This window comes from Chiloscyllium plagiosum, unplaced genomic scaffold (genome assembly GCF_037043375.1).
Source record: "Chiloscyllium plagiosum isolate Xiang-an unplaced genomic scaffold, Cpla_swu_hap1 HiC_scaffold_19, whole genome shotgun sequence".
NCBI classification, from domain to species: Eukaryota; Metazoa; Chordata; class Chondrichthyes; order Orectolobiformes; family Hemiscylliidae; genus Chiloscyllium; species Chiloscyllium plagiosum.
The window spans coordinates 566,366-590,454 of record NW_028270157.1 but is presented as its reverse complement, the minus strand read 5'-3'; the positions used below and the strand labels follow the sequence as shown (position 1 = coordinate 590,454).

General features: G+C 42.1%; 1 protein-coding gene across 11 annotated transcripts in view; it reads left to right on the top strand.

The window, feature by feature from the left end:
• The window catches only part of osbpl8 (oxysterol binding protein-like 8), a 432,009-nt gene that overhangs the window by 261,492 nt on the left and 146,428 nt on the right, over positions 1 to 24,089 (top strand). For all 11 annotated transcript variants that reach the window (XM_043708784.2, XM_087996947.1, XM_043708789.2 and 8 more), the window contains 4 exons: positions 6,682 to 6,885; positions 9,479 to 9,563; positions 19,694 to 19,862; positions 23,638 to 23,884. In XM_043708784.2, the coding sequence (XP_043564719.1) occupies positions 6,682 to 6,885; positions 9,479 to 9,563; positions 19,694 to 19,862; positions 23,638 to 23,884 (705 nt within the window). The remainder of the gene's footprint in view (positions 1 to 6,681; positions 6,886 to 9,478; positions 9,564 to 19,693; positions 19,863 to 23,637; positions 23,885 to 24,089) is intronic.

The window sequence follows — 24,089 nt, the reverse complement described above, 5'->3', positions numbered from 1 at the left end:
CCCCCCTTAATTTAAAGCTATGCCCCCTTTAGCAAGGCATTTGATAGGGTTCCCCATGGTAGGCTCATTCATAAAGTCAGGAAGTATGGGATACAGGAAGATTTGGCTATCTGGATTCAGAATTGGTTGGCTGACAGAAGGCAGAGAGTGGTTGTAGATGGAAAGTATTCTGCCTGGAAGTCAATGTTGAGTGGGGTCCTGCAGGGCTCTCTTCTTGGGCCTCTGCTCTTTGTAGTTTTTATAAATGAATGAGGAGTTTGAGGGGTGGGTTAGTAAATTTGCAGATGACACTAAGGTTGGAGGTGCCGTGGATAGTACCGAGGGCTTTTGCAGGCTGCAGCGTGACATAGATAGGATGCAGAGCTGAGCTGAAAAATAGCAGATGGAGTTCAACCTGGATAAATGCGAAGTGATGCATTTTGGAAGGTCGAACTCGAATGCTGAATATAGCATTAAAGACAGGATTCCTAGCAGTGTGGAGTAACAGAGGGATCTGGGTGTTCAAGTACATAGATCCCTCAAACTTGCCATCCAAGTGGATAGGGTTGTTAAGGAAGCATATGGTGCTTTGTCTTTCATTAACAGGGGGATCAAGTTTAAGAGCCGCGAGGTTTTGCTACAGCTCTTCAAGTCCCTGGTGAGATTCCACTTGGAATATTGTGTCCAGTTCTGGTCGCCCTACTATAGGAAAAATACAGAGGCTTTGGAGAGGGTGCAAAGAAGGTCTACCAGGATGCTGCCTGGACGGGAGGGCTTGTTTTATGAAGAGAGGTTGAATAAGCTCGGACATTTCTCTCTGGAGAAGAGGAGGAAGAGAGTTGACCTGATCGAGTTATCGGAGAAAGTGACGGCTGCAGATGCTGGAGATCAGAGCTGAAAATGTGTTGCTGGAAAAGTGCAGCAGGTCAGGCAGCATCCAAGGAACAGGAGAATCGACGTTTCGGGCATAAGCTCTTCTTCAGCCCTGATCGAGTTATACAAGATAATGAGAGGAATGGATAGAGTCAATAGCCAGATACTTTTCTGGATTGACTGGTACGAAGGGTCATAGTTTTAAGATATTAGGAGAAAGGTATAGAGGGGACGTCAGAGGTAGGTTGTTTATGCAGAGAGTTGTGAATGCATGGAATGTGTTGCCAGCGGTGATGGTGGAAGCAGAGTCATTAGGGACATTTAAGCGACTGCTGGACATATACATGGATAGCAGTGAGTTGAGGGGTGTGTATTTTACATTAGGATTAATCCTCGGCACAACATTGTGGGCCAAAGAGCCTGTTCTGTGCTGTACTGTTCTATGTTCTGTGTTCTATGGCAGCTATTAAGCCAATCTCATCAGGTAATACTGTGATGAATACCATAACAGATAGCCCATTAATACAGTCCACATTCACACGTGAAATAGTGACTTGTGTGAAGGAATTCATCTTTCAAATGCATTTGGAACAGCAGTGGTGTTCAACTTAACTCAGAGGAGTGTGGAAAACAAAGTGGGTAACATTGTTCAATTATAATGTCAAGTATTATTCTCACTGCTAAATGTTTTTCATTTATAAAGGTATATTATCCTGCAGTTCTTGTCTTAAATACATATTATTATTCATAAATAGATTGCAAGCATTTCAACTGGGATTAAGAGAACTTTTTGTAAAGGTTTAATTTGCACTTTGAAGATGGCTCAGCAACTTTGATGTGTTGTCACAAAGTCACCAGGATGTGGGGTTCAATAGAAATTGATAAGTAAGACATGTAGCAGACACTTAATAGCTGTAGGTTACATTTAATTCATGTTGCATTGTCATGAATGCTATTTAAATATTTTGTACCCCTCAACAGTTGCCTTGTTGTGCATTTTTAGGTTTTTTGGGTTATAAAATGATATATTATGTCACAGACGGTCCAAGTGAAAGAGGTTAGGTAACTTGAGCAACATATGAATTATGATCATTTTTAATATAAAGGAACTTGCTGGATGCTTATCTAGCCTCTTTGCCGATCTTAATCTATGAACTCTTTACAAGAACAGGTCAAAATGAGAAATTCTGTGGTGAGTACCTCACCTGCTTATTCCCAAAGCCTGTCTACCATCCACAGGGCACAACTCATTGGTGGGATGGAATGCTATCCACTTGGCTGGATGACAATATTCCAAAGCTTTGACGTCATCCACAATACAGCAGTCTGCTTGAATCCATCAGTTTGAGCATTGACTCCCTTCACCACTGATACACAAAGATAGCTGTGTATGCCATCAAAAGGATGCACTGTAGTAACTCAAAAAGACTCCTCCTACAGTACTTCCAAAACCTCTACTTCTACCTAGAAGGACATGGGCAACAGATACATGGTATCATCATCACTTTCAACTTCCCATCAAGACACTCACCATCTTGCTTTAAAACTGTGTGACTGCTCTTTCAGTGATGCTGGGTCAAAATCCTGGAATTCCCTACCTACAGCACATGGACCACAGCAGTTCAAGAAGGCAGAGTACCATCACCATCTTAAGGACAGTTTTATAAGAACATTAGAACCGGGAGCCGGAGTAGGCCATCTGGCCTGTCAAACCCACTCTGCCATTCAATAAGATCATGGCTGATCTTTTCGTGGCCTCAGCTCCTCTTACTCATCCTTTCAGCATAACCCTTAATTCCTTTACTATTCAAAAAATAATCTAATTAACTTCAAAAACATTCAATGAGGTAGTGTCAACTGCTTCACTGGGCAGGGAATTCTACAGATTCACAACCCTTTGGGTGTAGAAGTTCCTCCTCAATTCAGTCCTAAATCCGCTCCCTCTTGAAGCTGTGCCCTTTTGGTGTGGTTTCACGCACCAATGGAAACATCCTCCCTGCTTCTATCTTCTCTATTCCTTCATACTTTTCTATGTTTCTTTAAAATCCCCCCTTCTAAATTCCAGTGAATATAATCCCAGTCTCTTCAGTCTCTCCTCATAAGCCAACCCTCTCAACTCCAGAATCAACTCCAGAATCAACTCTGCACCCCTTTCAGTGCCAATACATCCTTTCACACAGTAATCCAGGTGTGGCCTCACCAGCACTCAATGCAGCTGTGAAATAACCTCCCTGCTTTTAAACTCAATCCCACTACCAATGAAGGACAAAATTTGATCTGTCTTCTTAATTCTCTGTTGACCTGAAAACAAACTTTCTGCGATTCATGCACAAGGACATCCAGGTCCTTCTGCACAGCAGCATGCTGCAAATTTGTACGGTCAAGTAAAGTCCTTTTTACTGTTATTCCTGCCAAAATGGATGACTTCAATTTACCAACATTGTACTCCACCTGCCAGACCGTTGTCCACTCACTTAACCTATCATGTCCCTCTGCAGACTTCCAGCACCCTCTGTACACTTTGCTCTACCACTCAACTTAGTGTCATTCGCAAACTTTGATACACTACACGTGGTCCCCAACTCCAAATCATTTGTGTAAATTGTAAATAATTGCGGTTCCAACACTGATCCCTGAGGCACACAGCTAGTCACTGATTTTCAACTAGAAAAGCACTCATTTATCCCCAATCTTTCCTCCCTGTTAGTTAACCAACCCTCTATCCATGCTAATACGTTGCCTGTAACACCATGCATCTTTATCTTGTGCAGCAGCCATTTGTGTGGCACCTTGTCGAATGCATTTTGGAAATCAAGAGACACCACATCCACTGGGTTCCAGTTGTCTACCACATTACTGTCGTAGTATCTTCAAAGAATTCCAGTAATTTAGTTCAACATGATCTGATTTTTATGAACCCATGCTGTGTCTGCCCAACGGGACAATTTCTATCGAGATGTCTTGCTATTTCTTCCTTGAATAGATAGAAGCATTTCCCCCACTACAGAATTTAAGCTAACCGATCAATAATTCCCCATCTTTTATCTACCTCCTTTTTTCAACAGTGGTATCACATTTGCTGTTTTCCAATCTGCTGGAACCACCCCAGCCCCCAGCGAATTTTGGGAAATTACTACAAACGTGTTTGCTATTTCTCCCGTCATCTGTTTTAGTACCATGGGATGCATTCTATCAGGGCCAGGAGACTTGTCCATCTTTAGCTCTATTAGCTTGCCCAACATTACCTCTTTGGTGATAACGATTATTTCTAGATCCTCACCTATCTTAGTCTCCTTGTCATCGGTTATTGGCATGTTATTAGTGTCCTCCATTGTGAAGACTGATACAAAATACCTGTTCAATACCTCTGCTATTTCCTCATTTCCCATTATTAAATCCCCCTTCTGATCCTCTAAAATACCAATGTTTACCTTAGCCACTCATTTTTGTTTTGTATATTTGTTGAAACTTTTGCTATCTGTCTTTATATCCTGAGCTAGTTTACTCGCATAATTTATCTTACTTTCCTTTATAGCTTTTTTTCTGACTTTCTGTTAACCTTTAAAGATTTTCCAATCCTCTAGTTTCCCACAGGTCTTTGCCACTTTGTATGCCTTATCTTCCAATTTGATAACTCCCCTTATTTCCTTAGACATCCATGGCTGATTGCCCCTTTCCCTACAGTCCTTCCTTTTCGCTGAGCACTTGGAAAAATTGTTTGAAAATTCTCAACTGTCCCACCATAAAGTCTTTGCTTTCAATCTACTTTAGCCAACTCCTCCTTCATCCTTTTGTTGTCTCCTTTGTTTAAGCACAGGGCCCTGGGATTGGATTTCAGCTTCTCACCCTCCATCTGTATTCCAAATTCAACCATACTGTGATCGCTCCTGCCAAGGGAATCCCTAACTGTGAGATCATTAACAATTCCTGTCTCATTACACAGGACCAGATCTCAGACAGCTTGCTCCCTCATGGGTTCCATTAGATATTGTTCAAGAAAAGTATTGCAGACCCACTCGATGAACTTCTCCTCGAGGCTGCCTTGATCAAATTGGTTCGACCAATCGACATGTAGATTAAAATTCCCAATGATAATTGCCATACCATTCTTAAAGGCATTACTTATTTCTTTGTTTATTGCCCACCACAATGTGATGTTATTATGTGGTGGCCTATAGATTATGCCTATCAGCGACTTTTTCTTCTTAGAATTTCTCATTTCCACCCAAATGGATTCAACCTTATTCTCTATAGAACCTATATCATCTCTCAGCACCGCCCTGATGTCATCCTTAAATATCAGAGCTACACCACCTCCTTTACCTTCCTGTCTGTCCTTCCGAATAGTCTGATTCATGTGGATATTTAATTCCCAGTCGTGACCATCCCGCAACCATGTCTCTGTAATGGCTACTAAATCGTACTCATTCGTGATGATTTGTGCCATTAACTCATCGACCTATTTTTGAATGGTATGAGCATTCAAGTAAAGAGCCTTTATGCTAGTTTTTAAATCTTCTTTTTGAATTCTAATATTTCCTGAGTGTCCCTTCCTTTTAACTTCTTTCATAGTCTTTGATGTAGAGTCATAGAGATGTACAGCATGGAAACAGACCTTTTGGTCCACCTCGTCATTGCAGACCAGATATCCCAACCCAATCTAGTCCTACCTGTCAGCACCCAGCCCATGTCCCTCCAAACCCTTCCTATTCATATACCCATCCAAATGCTTATTAAATGTTGCAATTGTACCAGCCTCCATCACATCCTCTGGCAGCTCATTCCATACATGTACCACGTTCTGCATGAAAAAGTTGCCCCTTAGGTCTCTTTTATATATTTCCTCTCTCACCCTAAACCTATGCCCTCTAGTTCTGGACTCCCCGACCCCAGGGAAAAGACTTTGTCTATTTATCCTATCCATGCTCCTCATAATTTTGTAAACCTCTATAAGGTCACCCTTCAGCCTCTGACACTCCAGGGAAAACAGCCCCAGCCTATTCAGCCTCTCCCTGTAGCTCAAATCCTCCAACCCTGGCAACATCCTTGTAAATCTTTTCTGAACCCTTTCAAGTTTCACAACAGCTTTCCGATAGAAAGGTGACCAGAATTGCATGCAATATTCCAACAGTGGCCTAACCAATGTCCTGTACAGCGGCAACATGACCTCCCAACTCCTGTACTCAATACTCTGACCAAGAAAGGAAAGCTTACCAAACTCCTTCTGCATTATTCTATTTACCTGCAACTCCACTTTCAAGGAGCTATGAACCTGCACTCCAAGGTCTCTTTGTTCAGCAACATTCCCTAGGGCCTTACCATTAAGTGTATAAGTCCTGCTAAGATTTGCTTTCCCAAAATACAGCAACTCATGTTTATCTGGATTAAACTCCATCTGCCACTTCTCAGCTCATTGGCCCAGCTGGTCAAGATCCTGTTGTAATCTGAGGTAACCTTCTTTGCTGACCACTACACCTCCAATTTTGGTTAAATCCTCCTGCACAGATGTTAACCTGATGCTTTCTTTTCTATTTACCATTGTACTTGTTATCATTTTCCCCTCTCCCCTCCCCCACTTTTTTGGGATAATTAATAAATGATAACTTAGCTCGTGACACCGACATCCAATTAATGGATTAAAACAAAACGTTGTCTATTTCCAAATTAGGGTGAAGTATTGCATTTTTGAATTCATAAAACCGATGTTTTCTTTTGCACTGTCACTTCAGTAAAACTTTGATTTGTACATTCATGCAGATTTTTCTGGAGAAATTTGATTTCAATTTATATTTGATCTCTTTTTACAAAAATGTATTTCAATTTTATTAGATTCGTGGAACTTTAAAAAGTTGGACGAAGTTATGGTGTGTGCTGAAGCCTGGAGTGTTGTTGATCTACAAAACCCCAAAGAATGGCCAGTGGGTGGGAACAGTGCTTCTGAATGCTTGTGAACTCATTGAGCGACCATCAAAGAAGGATGGCTTTTGTTTCAAAGTTTTTCACCCTTTGGAGCAGTCAATCTGGGCTGTAAAGGTTTGTGGAGGCTATGTTTCGTTTTCTAAAAGATCATAAGACCATAAAGTATAGGAGTAGGATTATGGCATTCAGCTCATCGAGTTTGTTCCACCATTTGACCATGTTTATATATTTCCCAACCCATTCTCTGAATATGAAATACTGAATGCTGATGTTGAGATGCAAAGTGTATTTGGTGTTGAAATGTATTACTGCACAATTTGGTCTTGAGACTTTATGCTTTACCATGTGTGCATGTTCTGTCACTCAAAATGAGATGTTAATAGATTTATGACTTTCTCCTTCTGCATAAATTATTTTTTGGGTTTTCTTTTGTGCTTGTGCTCCCTGCAGTGTGTTATTTCAGTGCTTGGATCTTTAAAATGAAAAGCTAAACGAGCCTTGGATTCTTGTCATAAAGCTTGATTTGACATAAACAAATTGATACCTCGTCCCTTAGAGCTCAGTGAATTGAGTGAATTCAGGCAACTCTGGCCAACTCGACAGACAAATTGGAAATGAGCCCAGATATACAAAAGTTAAATTACTGAATTTAATCATCATTTTGTTATTGTGACATTATTTTTATATTACTAAATCAGAAGCTTGCTTCAAAATTTTAAAAAATTGTTTTCCCCTGTTTTTCCTCCTTTGATGAGTTCCTGTTTCACACTCCCATTATTTAAATCTGATGTATGAATTGTATGCTCCAAGTTATCTTATATTTAATTTACTTTTTAAAATCAAAATATAATGATTTTATCATGAACAACGGTCAAATTTTCAACTTTGGCCTGAAACAGATCTGACACCCCACATTCCAAACGCACGGTAATATTGGATGATGTGGGCGGCACGGTGGCACAGTGGTTAGCACTGCTGCCTCACAGCGCCAGAGACCCGGGTTCAATTCCCGCCTCAGGCGACTGACTGTGTGGAGTTTGCACGTTCTCCCCGTGTCTGCGTGGGTTTCCTCCGGGTGCTCCGGTTTCCTCCCATAGTCCAAAGATGTGCAGGTCAGGTGAAATGGCCATGCTAAATTGCCCGTAGTGTTAGGGGCAGGGGTAAATGTAGGGGTATGGGTGGGTTGCGCTTCGGCGGGTCGGTGTGGACTTGTTGGGCCGAAGGGCCTGTTTCCACACTGTAATGTAATCTAAATCATAATCTAAATTCCATATTGACAACAATGTGGGCAATTGTACTGGGTTTACGGAAAATACTGCAAATCGTATGCGTACAACTGTGTGATGGGAGAGCTCTGACTTGGGGGTTGAGATGGCTATTAAAATCAATCAACCTTTGTACAGGTAAACTAAAAATGCTTCTTGCATATTTAATTAGCTAGTTAGTTGGTACTCGTAAGCCAGTTATTTAACTGAGCAGAAGTGAGGACTGCCGATGCTGGAAACCAGAGTTTAGATTAGAGTAGTGTTGGAAAAGCACAGCAGGTCAGGCAGCATTCAAAGAGCAGGAAAATCGACATTTCGGGCAAAAGCTTTAACTGAGCTGACCAAAATTCTTTGATGCACAAAAATCAGAAAATAGCTGATGAACTAACTTGAGTAAATAATTCCCTCTGCACACTTGCAAAGTTGATTGTTTGAAACACTAGTTCTTCCACTTGCCCCCTCTGCTACCAAACTCACTTAGTTTTCTGGTTTAAGGCATGAAGATAGTACAATTAATTCATTTTTGGCACGTGTCTGAATTTGTCAAAAGGTCTGAAGCAATGCTGTTCAACTGGTATTGTTACTTTATAAAATACTGTACAATGGCTGTGCTGAGCTTAGCCTGACAACAGCCACCACTCCACTAATGACAGACACTGCTGATTTAAAGAAGTCCCTACAGTGCAGAAACAGGCCTTTCGGCCCAACCAGTCCACACCCACCCTCCGAAGAGTAACCCACCCAGACCCATTTCCCAGACCCTAATGCACCTAGCACTATGGGCAATTTGGCATGGCCAGTTCACCTAACCCGCACATCTTTGGACTGTGGGAGGAAACCGGGGCACCCTGAGGAAACCCACGCAGACACTGGGAGAATGTGCAAACTCCACATAGTGTCCTGAGGCTAGAATTGAACCTGGGACCCCGGTGCTGTGAGGCAGCAGTGCTAACCACTAAGCCCTGTCATGTATAGAAATAAAGAGGAACTACTCTATGGGAACAGACCATATAGCCCAATCTTTCCATGTTGGTTTTTACCTTCCACACAAGCATGTAGCTTTAATCTCATTTACTCACCCTTTTCCCATTCAAGTTATTTTTCAATTTTGATCCAGCTTCTGTCTCAACCAATCACTAACTCAGACATTGTTTGTGTCAGGAATTCCTTCTGGAGTCTTTTGAGTACCATAATCTTGTATGTGTAACCCCTTAATCTTGCATCTATAGCCCCTCAATCTAGACCCCAAAACTGTGGGGATAATCTTCTGACTTTCATATCCTTTCCTTTGCTGATTTGTAATACTGAATTTTAACCTCATTATCTGTATTATTGTAATAAAAAGAGACATAATTTTTGTACGTGATGTAAATGTATTCATTTTATGAAGATAATATTTAGAACCTAAACTGTCTTCCACTGAATGTAACTTTGTCTTAAAGGGTCCTAAAGGTGAAACCGTTGGGTCCATAACTCAGCCACTGCCCAGTAGTTACCTGATATTTCGAGCTGCTTCAGAATCTGATGGTAAGAATTCATCATAAGAAGTTAGGTCTTATTAAAATTTTGGATAAATGCACAAGGTGTATTAATTGTGTGTTTAGATTCACAGGATGATACAACACAGTAGGAGACCATTTGGCCTGTTGTGTCTGTGCTGGCTGTTTGAAATAACAATTCACCTACAGACACTTGCAGCCTTCACCCATAACTTGCACACTTTTCCTTTTTATGTAATACATTCTTATTTGAAAACCTCAATTGAACTTGCCTCCAGCAAACACTCAGCAATGTGAAAAATAGTTTTTCTCCATGTCATCATCGTTTCTTGTGCCAGTTTACTTAAGTCTGTGTCCCCTCTGGATCTTGGTCTTTGAACCAATGGGGACTTCTTTTTCCTTGTTTCCTCTGTCTTGCATTATTTGAGTATTGCTATCACAGCTTCTCTCAACCTTCTCTTCCAGAAGGAATGCAGTCACGAATTCTCCAATTTATCTATCCCTGCAACCATTCTCATGAATCTTTTCTGCACTGTATCCAGTAACTTTGCATTCTTCCTAAAGTGTTGCACCCAGAACTTGATACAATACGCCAGCAAAGGCTGTTCAGTATTTGAGTTAGAACCCAAAAGAAGCCCTGAGGAGCCAAGAAGTGATTTCTGACTTTGTGTTTGGAGAGGCTGCATGCATAAATCCTTCAGTGTATTGACACAGTGGAGGTTGGAAAGGTCATAAGCTAGATTTGGATAATGCAATGAGCTTTAGGGATATGCATAAAACCCAGAGGCAAGATTTATGGTTTTAATGATTTTGATGTGGAGGTGTCGGTGTTGGACAGGGGTGGACAACGTCAGAAGTCACACGATCCCCAGGTTATAGTTCAACAAGTTTGTTTGAAATCACAAGCTTTCTGAGCACCGCTCCTTCATCAGGTGAAGTGAAGAAAAAATTTTATTGACACTGGTCAAAAGATCATACGAATGGTGTGAGTGGAGTGTTGATAGGCTGAATAATGTCTCTGCAGGTAATCAAAAATGTCAGTAGGTGTGAGTTAAGTATCAACAGTTGAATAGCAAGTGAAGGGATGACCTATAATCCAATTAATTGAGGTAGAGAGATGATTACAAAAAATTAAAAATAAGGTGGTGCTGGAGACAAACCAAACAGCTGGAATAACCTGATAGGTATAAGAGTAGCATGCCGAGGGTCTAACCAATGTAACAAGTAATCCAGAACTTTACAAACTAAGGTAGAGAGATCATTACAAGTTAGCAAAGTGATGGTGTCAAAACAGGATAGTAAGGAAGATTTTACAAATACAGAACAGTGTGGTGGGGTTACATGTAGCACAACATGAACACAAGATCATGGTTGAGGCCACTTTCATGGTAACAGAACTTGGCTATCAATTTCTGCTTGGCGATTCTGCGTTGTTGTGCATCCCGAATTCCACCTTAGAGGATGCTTACCCAAAGATTGGAGACACAATGTCCTTAACTGCTGGTGATCCCCGACTGGGAGGGTACATTCCTGTCTGGCGATTGTTGTGCAGTGTCCTTTTATCCGTTGTCAGAGCATCTGCATGGTCACGCCAATATATCATGCCTTGGGGCATCCTCACCTGCAGCTTTTGAGGTAGACATATTGGCTGAGTCACGTGATGTGTTTCTGTTGAATGGTGTTCCCACATGTGATGGTAGTATCCATGTCGATGATCTGACATGTCTTTCAGAGGTTGCCATGTCAGGGTTATGTGGTGTTGAGAGTTATAGGGTAGCCAGGAAGGACCTGAAGAGAGAGCTAAGAGCAGCAAGGAGGGGACATGAAAGGTCCTTAGTCGGTAGGATTAGGGAAAACCCTAAGGCTTTCTATAGGTATGTTAGGAATAAAAGAATGACTAGGGTAGGAATAGGTCCAGTCAAGGATAGTAGTGGGAAGTTGCGTGTGGAGGCGGAAGAGATTGGGGAGACACTGAATGAATACTTTTCTTCAGTATTTACTCAGGAACTGGGCATTGTTGTCGATGTGAATACTGAGTCACAAATAAGTAGAATGGATAGCTTTGAGGTATGTAGAGAAGAGGTGTTGGAAATCCTGGAAAAGGTGAAAATAGATAAGTCCCCTGGGCCTGATGGCATTTATCCTAGGATTCTCTGGGAAGCAAGGGAGGAGATTGCAGAGCCATTGGCCTTGATTTTTATGTCCTCTTTGTCTACTGGAGTAGTGCCAGAAGACTGGAGGATAGCAAATGTGGTTCCCTTGTTCAAAAAGGGGAGTAGGGATAACCCTAGTAACTATAGGCCGGTGAGTCTCACTTCTGTTGTGGGCAAAGCCTTAGAGAGAATTGTAAGGGATAGGATTTATGCACATCTGGATAGGAATAATGTGATCAAGGATAGTCAGCATGGTTTTGTGAAGGGCAGGTCGTGCCTCACAAACCTTATTGAATTCTTTGAAAAGGTGACGAAGGAGGTTGATGAGGGGAAAGCGGTAGATGTGGTATATATGGATTTTAGTAAGGCGTTTGATAAGGTTCCCCATGGTAGGCTACTGCAGAAAATACGGAGAAATGGCATTGAGGGTGAGTTGGAGGTTTGGATTAGGAATTGGCTGGATGGAAGAAGACAGAGGGTAGTAGTTGATGGCAAAGTTTCTTCATGGAGTGCTGTCACTAGCGGTGTTCCGCAAGGATCTGTTTTGGGACCATTGCTGTTTGTCATTTTTATAAATGACCTGGAAGAGGGGTTAGAAGGTTGGGTGAGCAAGTTTGCGGATGATACGAAAGTCGGAGGAGTTGTTGACAGTGAGGAAGGATGTGGCAGGTTACAGCAGGATATAGAGAAGCTGCAGAGCTGGGCAGAAAGGTGGCAAATGGAATTCAATGTAGCTAAGTGTGAGGTGATTCACTTTGGGAAGAAAAACAAAAAGATGGGGTACTGGGCTAATGGTCGGATACTTGGTAGTGTGGATGAGCAGAGGGATCTTGGTGTCCATGTACACAGATCTCTGAAAGTTGCCACCCAGGTAAATAGTGCAGTGAGGAAGGCATATGGCGTACTGGCTTTTATTGGAAGAGGAATTGAGTTCCGGAGTCCTGAGGTCATGATGCAGTTGTATAAGACTCTGGTGCGGCCGCATCTGGAATATTGTGTGCAGTTTTGGTCGCCATACTATAGGAAGGATGTGGAGGCACTGGAACGGGTGCAGAGGAGGTTTACCAGGATGTTGCCTGGTATGGAAGGAAGATCGTATGAGGAAAGATTGAGACACTTGGGGCTGTTTTCATTAGAGAAAAGAAGGTTTAGGGGTGACTTGATTGAGGTGTACAAGATGATTAGGGGGTTAGATAGGGTTGACAGTGTGAACCTTTTCCCGCGTATGGAGTCGGGTATTACAAGGGGGCATAGCTTTAAATTAAGGGAGGGTAGATATAGGACTGAAGTTAGGGATAGGTTCTTCACTCAGCGAGTCGTAAGTTCATGGAATGCCCTGCCAGTAGCAGTGGTGGACTCTCCCTCTTTATGGGCATTTAAGCGGGCATTGGATAGGTATATGGAGGATAGTGGGTTAGTATAGGTTAGGTGGGCTTGGATCGGCGCAACATCGAGGGCCAAAGGGCCTGTACTGCGCTGTATTCTTCTATGTCTATGTCTATGTTAATATACTAAAGGTTGGGAAGTTTGCTGCGAATGATGGTCTGTTTAAGGTTTGGCAGTTGTTTGAAGTTGAGAAGCGGAGGCGTATGGATGATCTTGGCCAGATATTCATCGTCATCGATGACGTATGGAAGGCTGCAAAGAAGATGGTGTAGTTTCTTAGGTACAGGGAAGTACTGAATGATGAAGGGTATTCAATCGGTCATGTCCCATGTCTGTCCTCTGACGAGGTCATTACAGTTTCTTTCCTGTGGCATGTTGGAACTGTCGATTGATGAGTTGAGCATTGTATCCTGTTTGTATGAGGGTGTCTTTTAGAATCTTCAGGTGTTCTTCAACAGTGATGTATGATCACGTGCAAGCTAGTATCATTGAATATGTTTGTCAAAATCCTGAACCAAATACATGATCACATGGCTGGATGTGTTAGCTCCTGTGATGAGCGATCTGCTGCCTTTTGTGCATCAAGGATGCATGTGCACACTAATTCTTCAATATCTTCTTTGCTGTAATACTGAAGGAAACTCCAGAGACATGCCTGCAAGCATGAACATTAGATTCAATTCAAGGAAAGCAGTTCAATTCTCCTCGACTGCATACCTCCATCAGGGTCCCAAAGGCAGTAATCAGACAGTTTCTGTATGCAGGTGACTGTGTCCTAGCTGTCAATAGAGGAGGGACTGTGTTTGGACTGTGACAAACAAATTCTTGAGTGGTAACAAAACATTTGATCTCGAAATAGGTTTCACCAAGACCAGATTTGCAGTTCAAGCAGCAGTAAGGGCAGGCTATGAAGCTTCAGACATAGCCACTGATTCCATCATTTACAAGGTTCTGGATAAAATTCTCAAAGGTTTGTAATGTGTTGTCTCAAGCAGTGATTTTTTTTCCCAGAAAGCAAATCCAGCCAACAGCCAACTCAATAAGTATGCTGAAAGCAGCATGGCATGACATTAAATTGAGAAATAAAATAAAACTCCAACAGGTCATTGTGCTCTTCAGTGTGCTGTATAGTCCAGAATTCTGGGCCTTTGAGATGTGCCACATCAAAAATCTGGAAAACTACCACCAAAATAACCTGGCATGCCCCATGAGACTTTTATGGCATAGCACAAGGCCAACAATCTGTCCTTCACACAGGTGGTGAAACCACCCTCCAGAAAATTCAACTTTCCAGGCAGTCCATGGCTATAATCATCTCAGTCCTATGTGCCCTGTTAATTATAAAGTCATAGGAATGTACAGCACAGAAACAGACCATGTCGACCAGATATCCTAACCTAATGAAGCCCCATTTGCCAGCATTTCGCTCATTTACCTCTCAACCCTTCCTATTCATACACCCATCCAGATGCCTTTTAATTGTTGTAATTGTGCCAGCCTCCACTGCTTCCTCTGGCAGCTGATTCCATACACACATCATGCTCTTTGTGAGAAAGTTGCCCTTTAGGTCCCTTTTAAATGTTTCCCCTCTCACCCTAAACCTATGCCCTCGAGTTCTGGACTCCCCTACCACAGGGAAAAGACTTTGTCTATTTATCCTATCCATGTCCCTCATGATGGAAAGGGATAGTTATAGCTGGGCAAGAATTATAGCTGAGGGAAAGGCAATTATGATGCGATTAGGCTAGATTTAGGATGCTTAGAATGGGGAAGGAAACTGCAGGGATGGGCACAATTGAAATGTGGAGCTTATTCAAGGAACAGCTACTGCGTGTCCTTGATAAGTATGTACCTGTCAGGCAGGGAAGAAGTTGTCGAGTGAGGGAGCCGTGGTTTACTAAAGAAGTTGAATAAGACCATAAGACATAGGAGTGGAAGTAAGGCCATTCGGCCCATCGAGTCCACTCCGCCATTCAATCATGGCTGATGTGCATTTCAACTCCACTTACCAGCATTCTCCCCGTAGCCCTTAATTCCTTGTGACATCAAGAATTTATCAATCTCTGCCTTGAAGATATTTAGCGTCCCGGCCTCCACTGCACTCTGTGACAATGAATTCCACAGTCTCCACATTTCTGTTTAGATTAGATTAGATTAGATTAGATTAGATTAGATTAGATTACTTACAGTGTGGAAACAGGCCCTTCGGCCCAACAAGTCCACACCGACCCGCCGAAGCGCAACCCACCCATACCCCTACATTTACCCCTTTAACCTAACACTATGGGCAATTTAGCATGGCCAATTCACCTGACCCGCACATCTTTTTGGACTGTGGGAGGAAACCGGAGCACCCGGAGGAAACCCACGCAGACACGGGGAGAATGTGCAAACTCCACACAGTTAGTCGCCTGAGTCGGGAATTGAACCCGGGTCTCCGGCGCTGTGAGGCAGCAGTGCTAACCACTGTGCCACCGTGCTGCCCACACGGTGTTCTGAATTTACCCCCTCTAATTCTAAGGCTGTGTCCACAGGTCCTAGTCTCCTCGTCTAAAACAATTTCCTAGCATCCACCCTTTCCAAGCCATGTATTATCTTGTAAGTTTCTAATAGATCTCCCCTTAGTCTTCTAAACTCCAATGAATACAATCCCAGGATCCTCAGCCGTTCCTCATATGTTAGACCTACCATTCCAGGGATCATCCGTGTGAATCTCTGCTGGACACGCTCCAGTGCCAGTATGTCCTTCCTGAGGTGTGGGGACCAAAACTGGACACAGTACTCCAAATGGGGCCTAACCAGAGCTTTATAAAGTCTCAGTAGCACAACGGTGCTTTTATATTCCAACCCTCTTGAGATAAATGACAAAAATCTCTTGTCAGGAGGAAGATAAAGGATTATGTTAGGATGAGACATGAAAGCTCAGTCAGGGTGCTTGAGAGTTACAAGTTAGCCAGGAAAGACCTAAAAAGAGAGAGCTACAACGAATGAGGAGGGAACATGAGATGTCATTGGCAAATAGGATCAAGGAAAATCCTAAATCTTTCTATAGGTATATCAGGAATAAAATAATGACTAGAGAAAGATTAGGGCCAGTCAAGGATAGTATTGGAAAGTTGTGTGTGGAGCCTGAGGAGATAGAGGGAGCACTAAATGAATCTTTTCCATCACTATTCACACTGGAAAAAAACATGGTCGTTGAGGAGAATACTGATACAGGCTACTGGACCCGACAGGATTGAGGTTCACAAGGAGGAGGTGTTAGCAATTCTGGAAAGTGAGAAAATAGATAAGTCCCCTGTACCAGATGGGATTTATCCTTTGATTATCTGGGAAGCCAAAGAGGAGATTGCAAACCCTTTGGCTTTGTCTCCAGGAATAGTGCCAGAAGACTGGAGGATAGCAAATGTTGTCCCCTTGTTCAAGAAGGGGAGTAGAGACAACCCTGGTAATTATAGACCAGTGAGCCTTACTTCAGTTGTGGGTAAAGTGTTGGAAAAGGTTATAAGAGATAGGATTTATAATCATCTAGAAAGGAATAAGTTGATTAGAGATGGTCAACACTGTTTTGCGAAGAGTAGGTCGTGCCTCACAAACCTTATTAAGTTCTTTGAGAAGGTGACCAAACAGGTGGATGAGGTTGATGTGCTGTATATAGATTTCACTAAGGCGTTTGATAAAGTTCCCCATGGTACACTATTGCACAACATGCGGAGGAATGGGATTGAGGGTGATTTAGCGGTTTGGTTCAGACATTGGCTGGCTGAAAGAAGACAGAGGGTGGTCGTTGATGAGAAATGATCGTCCTGGAGTTCAGTTACTAATGGTGTATTGCAAAGGTCGGTGTTGGGTCCTCTGCTGTTTGTCGTTTTTGTAAATGACCTAGATGAGGGCATAGAAGGATGGGTTGGTAAATTTGCAGATGACACTAAGGTCGGTGGAGTTGTGGATAATGCTGAAGGATCTTGCAGGTTACAGAGTGACATAGATAAACTGCAGAGCTGGGCTGAAGTTGGCAAATGGAGTTTAATGCAGAAAGGTGTCAGGTGATTCACTTTGGAAGGAGTAACAGGAATAAAAAATACTGGGCTAATGGTAAGATTCTTGGTAGTGTAGATGAGCAGAGTGACCTCTATGTCCATGTACCTCAATCCCTGAAACTTGCCATCCAAGTTGATAAGGTTGTTAAGAAGGCATATAGTGTGTTAACTTTTATTGGTAGAGGGATTGATTTTTGGAGCCATGAGGTCATGCTGTAGCTGTACAAACATCTGGTGCGGCTGCACTTGGAGTATTGCATACAGCTCTGGTCACCACATTATAGGAAGGATGTGGAAGCTTTGGAAAGGATTCAGAGGAGATTTACTAGGATGATGCCTGCTATGAAGGGAAGGTCTTATGAGGTAAGGCTGAGGGACTTGAGGCTGTTTTCATTAGAGAGCAGAATGTTGAGACGTGACTTAATTGAGACATAAGATAATCAGAGGTTAGATAGGGTGGACAGGGAGAGCCTTTTTCCTTGGATGGTGATGGCTAGCATGACGGAAGATAGCTTTAAATTGAGGGGTGATAGATATAGGACAGATATCAGAGGTGGTATTTTTACTCAGAGAGTAGTAGGGGCATGGAATGCACTGCCTGCAACAGTCGTAGACTCCCAACTTGAAGGACATTTAAATGGTCATTGGATAAACGTATAGATGAAAATGGACTAGTGTAGGATAGGTAGGCTTCAGATTGGTTCCACAGGTCGGCGCATCATTGAGGGCCGATGGGCCTATCCTATATTAATTGTTCTGTGCGCTATGATTTTATAAACTCTTTCAAGTCACCCCTCAGCCTCCGATGTTCCAGGGAAAACAGTTCCAGCCTATTCAGCTTCTCCCTATAGCTCAAATCCTCCAACCATCGCAACATCCTTAAAAATCTTTACTGAACCCTTTCAGGTTTCACAACATCCTTCCAATAGGAAGGAGACCAGAATTGCACAAAATGTTCCAAAAGTGGCCTAACCATTGTCCTGTACAGCAGCAACATGATCTCCCAAGTCCAATGTTCAGTACTCTTGACCAATAAAGGAAAGCATATGGAACGCCTTCTTCATTATCCTATCTACCTGCGACTCTACTTTCAAGGAAACATGAACCTGGACTCCAAGTTCTATTTGTTCAGCAACACACTTCAGGACCTTAACATGAAGTGTATAAGTCCTTCTCTGAATTGCTTTCCCAAAATGCAGCACCTCGCATTTATCTAAATTAAACTCCCATCTGCCACTCCTCAGCCCATTGGCCTATCTGATCAAGATCCTGTTGTACTCTGAGGCAACCTTCTTCACTGTGCACTACACTTTCAATTTTGGTATTTTCTGCAAACTTAGTAACTATACCTCCTATGTTTACATCTAAGTTATTTATATAAGTGCTGAGATAGATATTTTCTATCTGTTCAACAATGTTATTGCACACCTCTGCAAAAGCTGGAATTTGACCCTGAGCCTGTTGGCTCAGACGTAGGGACACTACCACTGTGTCAAAAGATCTCCAATCTCTAATTATACATATGCTTATTTTCAGTACATTGTGGTATTTCACTTTGAGTTATTGAACTTGATCAACGCGTTTGTCTCCGGGAATCCCAAGGTCCCTCTATTCCTCTGAGCTTCAATGTCCTGCTATTCATTAAGTACTCTCTTATTTTGTTTCTTCTTCTCAAGTGCATTACCTTACACTTATCAGGGTTAAATTCCATCCACCACTGATCTGTCCACTGGCCAATCCATTTATATTCTCTTGTAACCTTAGACCTGAAGAACAAAGAACAACAAAGTAGCACAGGAACAGGCCCTTCGGCCCTCCAAGCCTGTGTCGCCACATTTCGCTCTGCCACATGAAACTGTCTTCACTTATAGTATCCATATCCCTCTATTCCCTTCCTGTTCATGTATTCGTCCAAGTGTTTCTTGAATGCTGCTATAGTGTCTGCTTCCACCACCACCTCTGGCAATGCATTCCAGGCACTCACCACCCTTTGTGTGAAAAACCTGCCTCTCACATCTCTTTTAAATGTCCCCCTCCCTCCTTGCACCTTGAACCTGTGTCTCCGAGGAATTGATCCTTCCACCCAGGGATAAAAATTCATACTTTCCACTCTATTCATGCCATTCACAACCTTCTATCAGGTCGCCCCTCAATCTCCTGTGTTCCAGCGCAAACAAATTCAGTCTCTCCAATCTTTCCTCATACCTAAATCCTCCATATCTTTTTTACTGTCAACCACCTGGCCAATCTTCGAGTCATCTGCAAGCTTACTTAGCATCCATTCACATTCTCATCTATATTATTTATGTATATATCACGAACAATAAGGGAGCCAGTACCGCCCCCCATGGTAGGCCACTGGACATCGATCTCCAGTTGCACGAGGGGTTAATTATGTTCAGGTGGTGTGTTACACTTGTTCATTCAAGGAGAAGTTTGGTCAGAAATTGACAATATGTAATTTATTTCCATGCATAAAAGCTTAGAAATAAAGACAGACGTGTGATCCACTGTTCAGTTCTTCACCACCTGATTTTTCAAGTTTTAACACACCTTTCAAACCTTTCAAACCTTTGCAGGAAGATGTTGGATGGATGCTTTGGAACTTGCACTGAAGTGTTCAAGTCTCCTTAAGCGAACCATGATTAGAGAAGGCAAAGAATCTGATCCATACACCTCAGAAAACTGCCACGTGGCGCTTTTTGGTCTACTGCGAGCAAATGCTCTTCAAAATCCAGAACATGACCAGTAAGTGGTTCTTTTGGCACTTGATATTAAATGGCTACAGAAGTGTTTCACGCATTTTGTTAGCATTTCAAAAAGAATGGTGTATAAAAGTAGAGTGGTTTTGCTAAAAATATACTACAGCTGGAATACTGTGAACAGTTTTGGCATTTTACCGAAAGAAAGATATCCTGCATTGGAATCAGATCAGAGAAGGTTCACAAGGCTTATATGAGTAAGGAGCACCTTCTGATGAGAGATTGAGAAGTAAATTGTAATTGAAAAGTGACCTTATGAAATGCACAAGACAAGGGGCCTTGACAAGGGGACTTGACAGGGTAGACACACAAAGTTGTTTCTCCTGTGGGAGAATCTCGAATCGGGGTGTAATCTCAGAGTAAGGGATCATATATCGGAGATGAAGAGGAGTTTCGTACCTCAGCTGGCAATGAATCTGTGGAACCCCAAAAAGGATTGTGGAAGCTGGGTCAGGACTGAAATAGGCAGATTTTAATGAGGAAGGGAATCAGGGTTTGGGGTAAAGGCAGGGATGTGGTATTGCGAATTATTAGATCAGCCATAATCTCACTGAATGGCTGAGCAGACTTGATGGGGTGAATGTCTTACTCCTGTTCCTACGGCTTATGGTTTGTGTCTTTTATCAAGAATTGTGAAGACCTGCATATTTAGAAAGCAACCAAGTGCTCTGGCACCTGAAGTAACACTGAAGCTGTAGCTAAAATCCATTTATGATAGACCTGTTTTTGAAACTGACATTCTGTGATTTCCAGAAATGTAAACATTATAGCTTTCCAATGAGAAATTAAACTGACGAAGCACTAACTTGGGGGGAATGAAATTTTATATGTAAATGTCAGTGCTTGTTATTCAGTCAATACCATTGAAGGAGATTAATTGATCAATAGCACTTGCAGATTGTGGGATTATGTTTTATCCAACTTGGTTGCCATGTTTTCTACATGGTGGGAAAACTTCATTTCAAAGCTTTTTCACTAACTATAAAGTACTTTGGGCAACCATAGAACATGAAAAGTGTTCTATTCATGACATTTTTTATTTTCAATCACTTCTTTCGTGAAGGAAATCATGTTCTGGTGTAGAATGAATAGAACCTTTATTCAATCATTTACCTTTCGTTATTGAAAGAGTTGTGTGATTGGTTGTCTTCTGAAATGGTAAGTGTACTTTTCAAGGTGTGCTGCTGTTCTCATATGTACATGATTAATTGGGCTCCTATCACCCTCTTCTGGCAGTTCAGGCATATGGTCAAGTCCTGGAGGCACTAATTGAAAAGTTGGGAGTTCTATCAGTATTTCAGATAACTTTCTTTGATGGCATTGACTTACATAGAAATGCTAAGTCACCCAACATCATCTTATAGTCCAACAGGTTTATGAGGAAGTATAAGCTTTGAGTGCTGTTCCTTCATCAGGTAGCAAGTGGGACAGGAGTGAGAGGGTGTGTGTGTGTTTTTGGGGGGAGCTGGGGTGAGGGAAAGGGGGATGGGGGGGTGTGATTGTGTGTGCGAGAGTGTGACAGAGTACATATTTGTGAGAGTGTGTGGGGATAGCCTCAGCTGGGATCTTGGGCTCATGTCACACTACAGATGACCTCACTACACTATGCAGATGCACTCTTACATACAATCATACACTCTCACGCAGATCCTCTCCCATACACATGCTGTCTCTCAGACACACACACACACACACCCCTGCCCCACCACACTCTCATCACCACTACCATCCCCCCCACTCTCACTCTCACGCACACCCTGTCACAGGCATATACTGTCACACTCACATGCACTCACATACTCCCTCCCTCTCCCACACGCACTCTCCCTCTCCCTCACACGCATGTGCACACGCACACATTAGTCTATGGGGTGAATTTGCATTTGCAGATACATTCTATTTTGTCCAATCTGTAGGCAGTCAGTCCACATGACATTTTATTAATTCCAACTTTGGAAATAGAACCAGTCTGAGTCAAGATTATGATACAGACAGACTCTAACCTCACACCTTTAAAGCAATGCCTGAGCTGAGATGTCACTTATTTTAAATAGAACCTTAAGTTATCTTTAATGTGACTTGAAAGAAGTTCTGGGATTTACATATGCAAGCCATTCTAGGTGATTAAAAGACTTGACAGGAATCTAGGTTTCTTCAATCCATCAAATCAATTGTATGAGGCCTTGATCTTTTACCAGTGACCCAGTCAAGCAGGTACATGCTTTAAGATCTGACCATTTTGGTCAGCAAAGTGCTGCCATTCTTGGGAAGCTACATTAAAGTTCCCCATCTGAAGTACATTGTGAGCTTTGTCAACCTCAATACTTCTACTTAATGGTGTTCCACATGGATGAGTACTGATTCACTACATATGGGAAGGTGATATGTGGTAATCAGCAGGGACTTTCCTTGCCCGTACATTGAGACTTCATGTCCATATTCAAAGTTGGGTCTTCTAGGCGAAATCCCTCCTGAATGTATACCACTGTACTGCCAGTGGGTCTGACCCGAGTCTGTTCTGCCAATGGCTTTTTTTCTGGATTGCTCACATCACTCTGAAGATGCTTCCCCATCTGCTGAGCTTTTCCAGAAATTTCAAGTTTTGTTGCTAATATCATCTTTACTTCATGTCTGAAGATGTCCTTGACCTCGTGCTGAATTCAAACAGCCCTCAGGAAAGGTGGAGACTGTGGTAGAGGCTGCCAGATCTTAGTGGATAGATTTCCTCAACATCAGAGATGAAAAGTATTGCTTCCTCACTTACCACAGAGTCTAGGCCATTCTGATTAATTGTTAATTAACTGGGTCAAGGTTCCAGATTGATGCAAGATTTCCTATAAAGTGGATACCAAATTAGAATAGTGTTTATTCTGATAATTAAGTCCTAGCATAAGCTGATCTGTGATCCTGTATTCCAGCTACCTTTCAATGTGCAATGTTCAAGTGTGTATGTGCTCCTTGCAGCTTATTCAAATTGTGACACTGGTTTCCAGACTGTGTATTTTCTAATTTTTTGTTAATTGGACCTGATAGCCTGGACAGTTATGTAGAAAAAAACTCATGCTGTATTATTTTAAAAACCTCTTAAGGATGAGTCACTTTGAGACATGGTGCATTTGTGCTTTAAGATGCTGTGCTACAAAATCAAGTGCAGTTTTGCAGATATGAATTGATAGCAAATTGAATGAAATGTCACAGGAGCCATGCTCCTACAAGTCCTAATGCTGAACTCAAAAATGACATTATTAGTTACTCAATGCAATCCTCAAGAAGACATGTGTGGCGACAGATATTGAAGGAAGATTGATTAATTATTCTGGAATGGTACTCATTAAAACTCATTTTACCAACGGATTAGTGATTTATTTCTTTTTTGAGGATGGGCGAAGTGGGTCAAGAAGTGACCCAGTCTCACTTGTTTCACAAGTCCCACTGACCAGAATATTGAAATACTTTTAGCAAGCTGTTGTCCATGCCAATAACGTTGTAGCATTAATTCTATAGCTACTAACTCAGTAATATCTGTAATACAGAAGCCAGAGTTTGTTACTTTTCAAGTAATGGCAGCCCAGAAAAGAAGAATTTGCATTTAGATATTTTCTATTAAACCTGTTCAGAAGTGTTATTACACAGCTCTGGAGTAAGTGAGACTTCTACCTGGGCCTCCTGTTTCAGATGTGGGGACACTACCCCTGCATAACAGCACCCCTTAAGAATTAACATTTACTTCTCCATTAAAATAAGGACAACTGTCTTTTCAGATTAAATGAAAATGAAATAGAACAGCAGCACTTCAGAGACCATGACCTTTACTCAGATAAATCAGATCGTGAGAATGAGCCTGACCATGAGGAATCAGATAATGATGCACTTGAAAAAAGTGGAAAAAGTGAGGAAAGTGACTCTGATATATCAGAAAGACATGATGACCTGCACAGTGATCTGCAGCCTGTGGATACAGTTGAGGAAACAAGTTACGTAGAAGAAAGCCATGAAGAGTTGGGAGAGGTAAGAAAAAGTTAATAGAGTGAATCTTTCCTTATTGGTGGCTAATTATGAGTTGTGTTGAGTTTTTTTGATTGCTACTGCAGGGTCTAGTGAGATTTCTCACTATACCTTCCTAAATTCACCTCATTAACAACCAACCTTGCCCCCACAGTGTCCTTCCCATCCAATTTCACCCAAATGGATCATAGAGATGTACAGCGCGGAA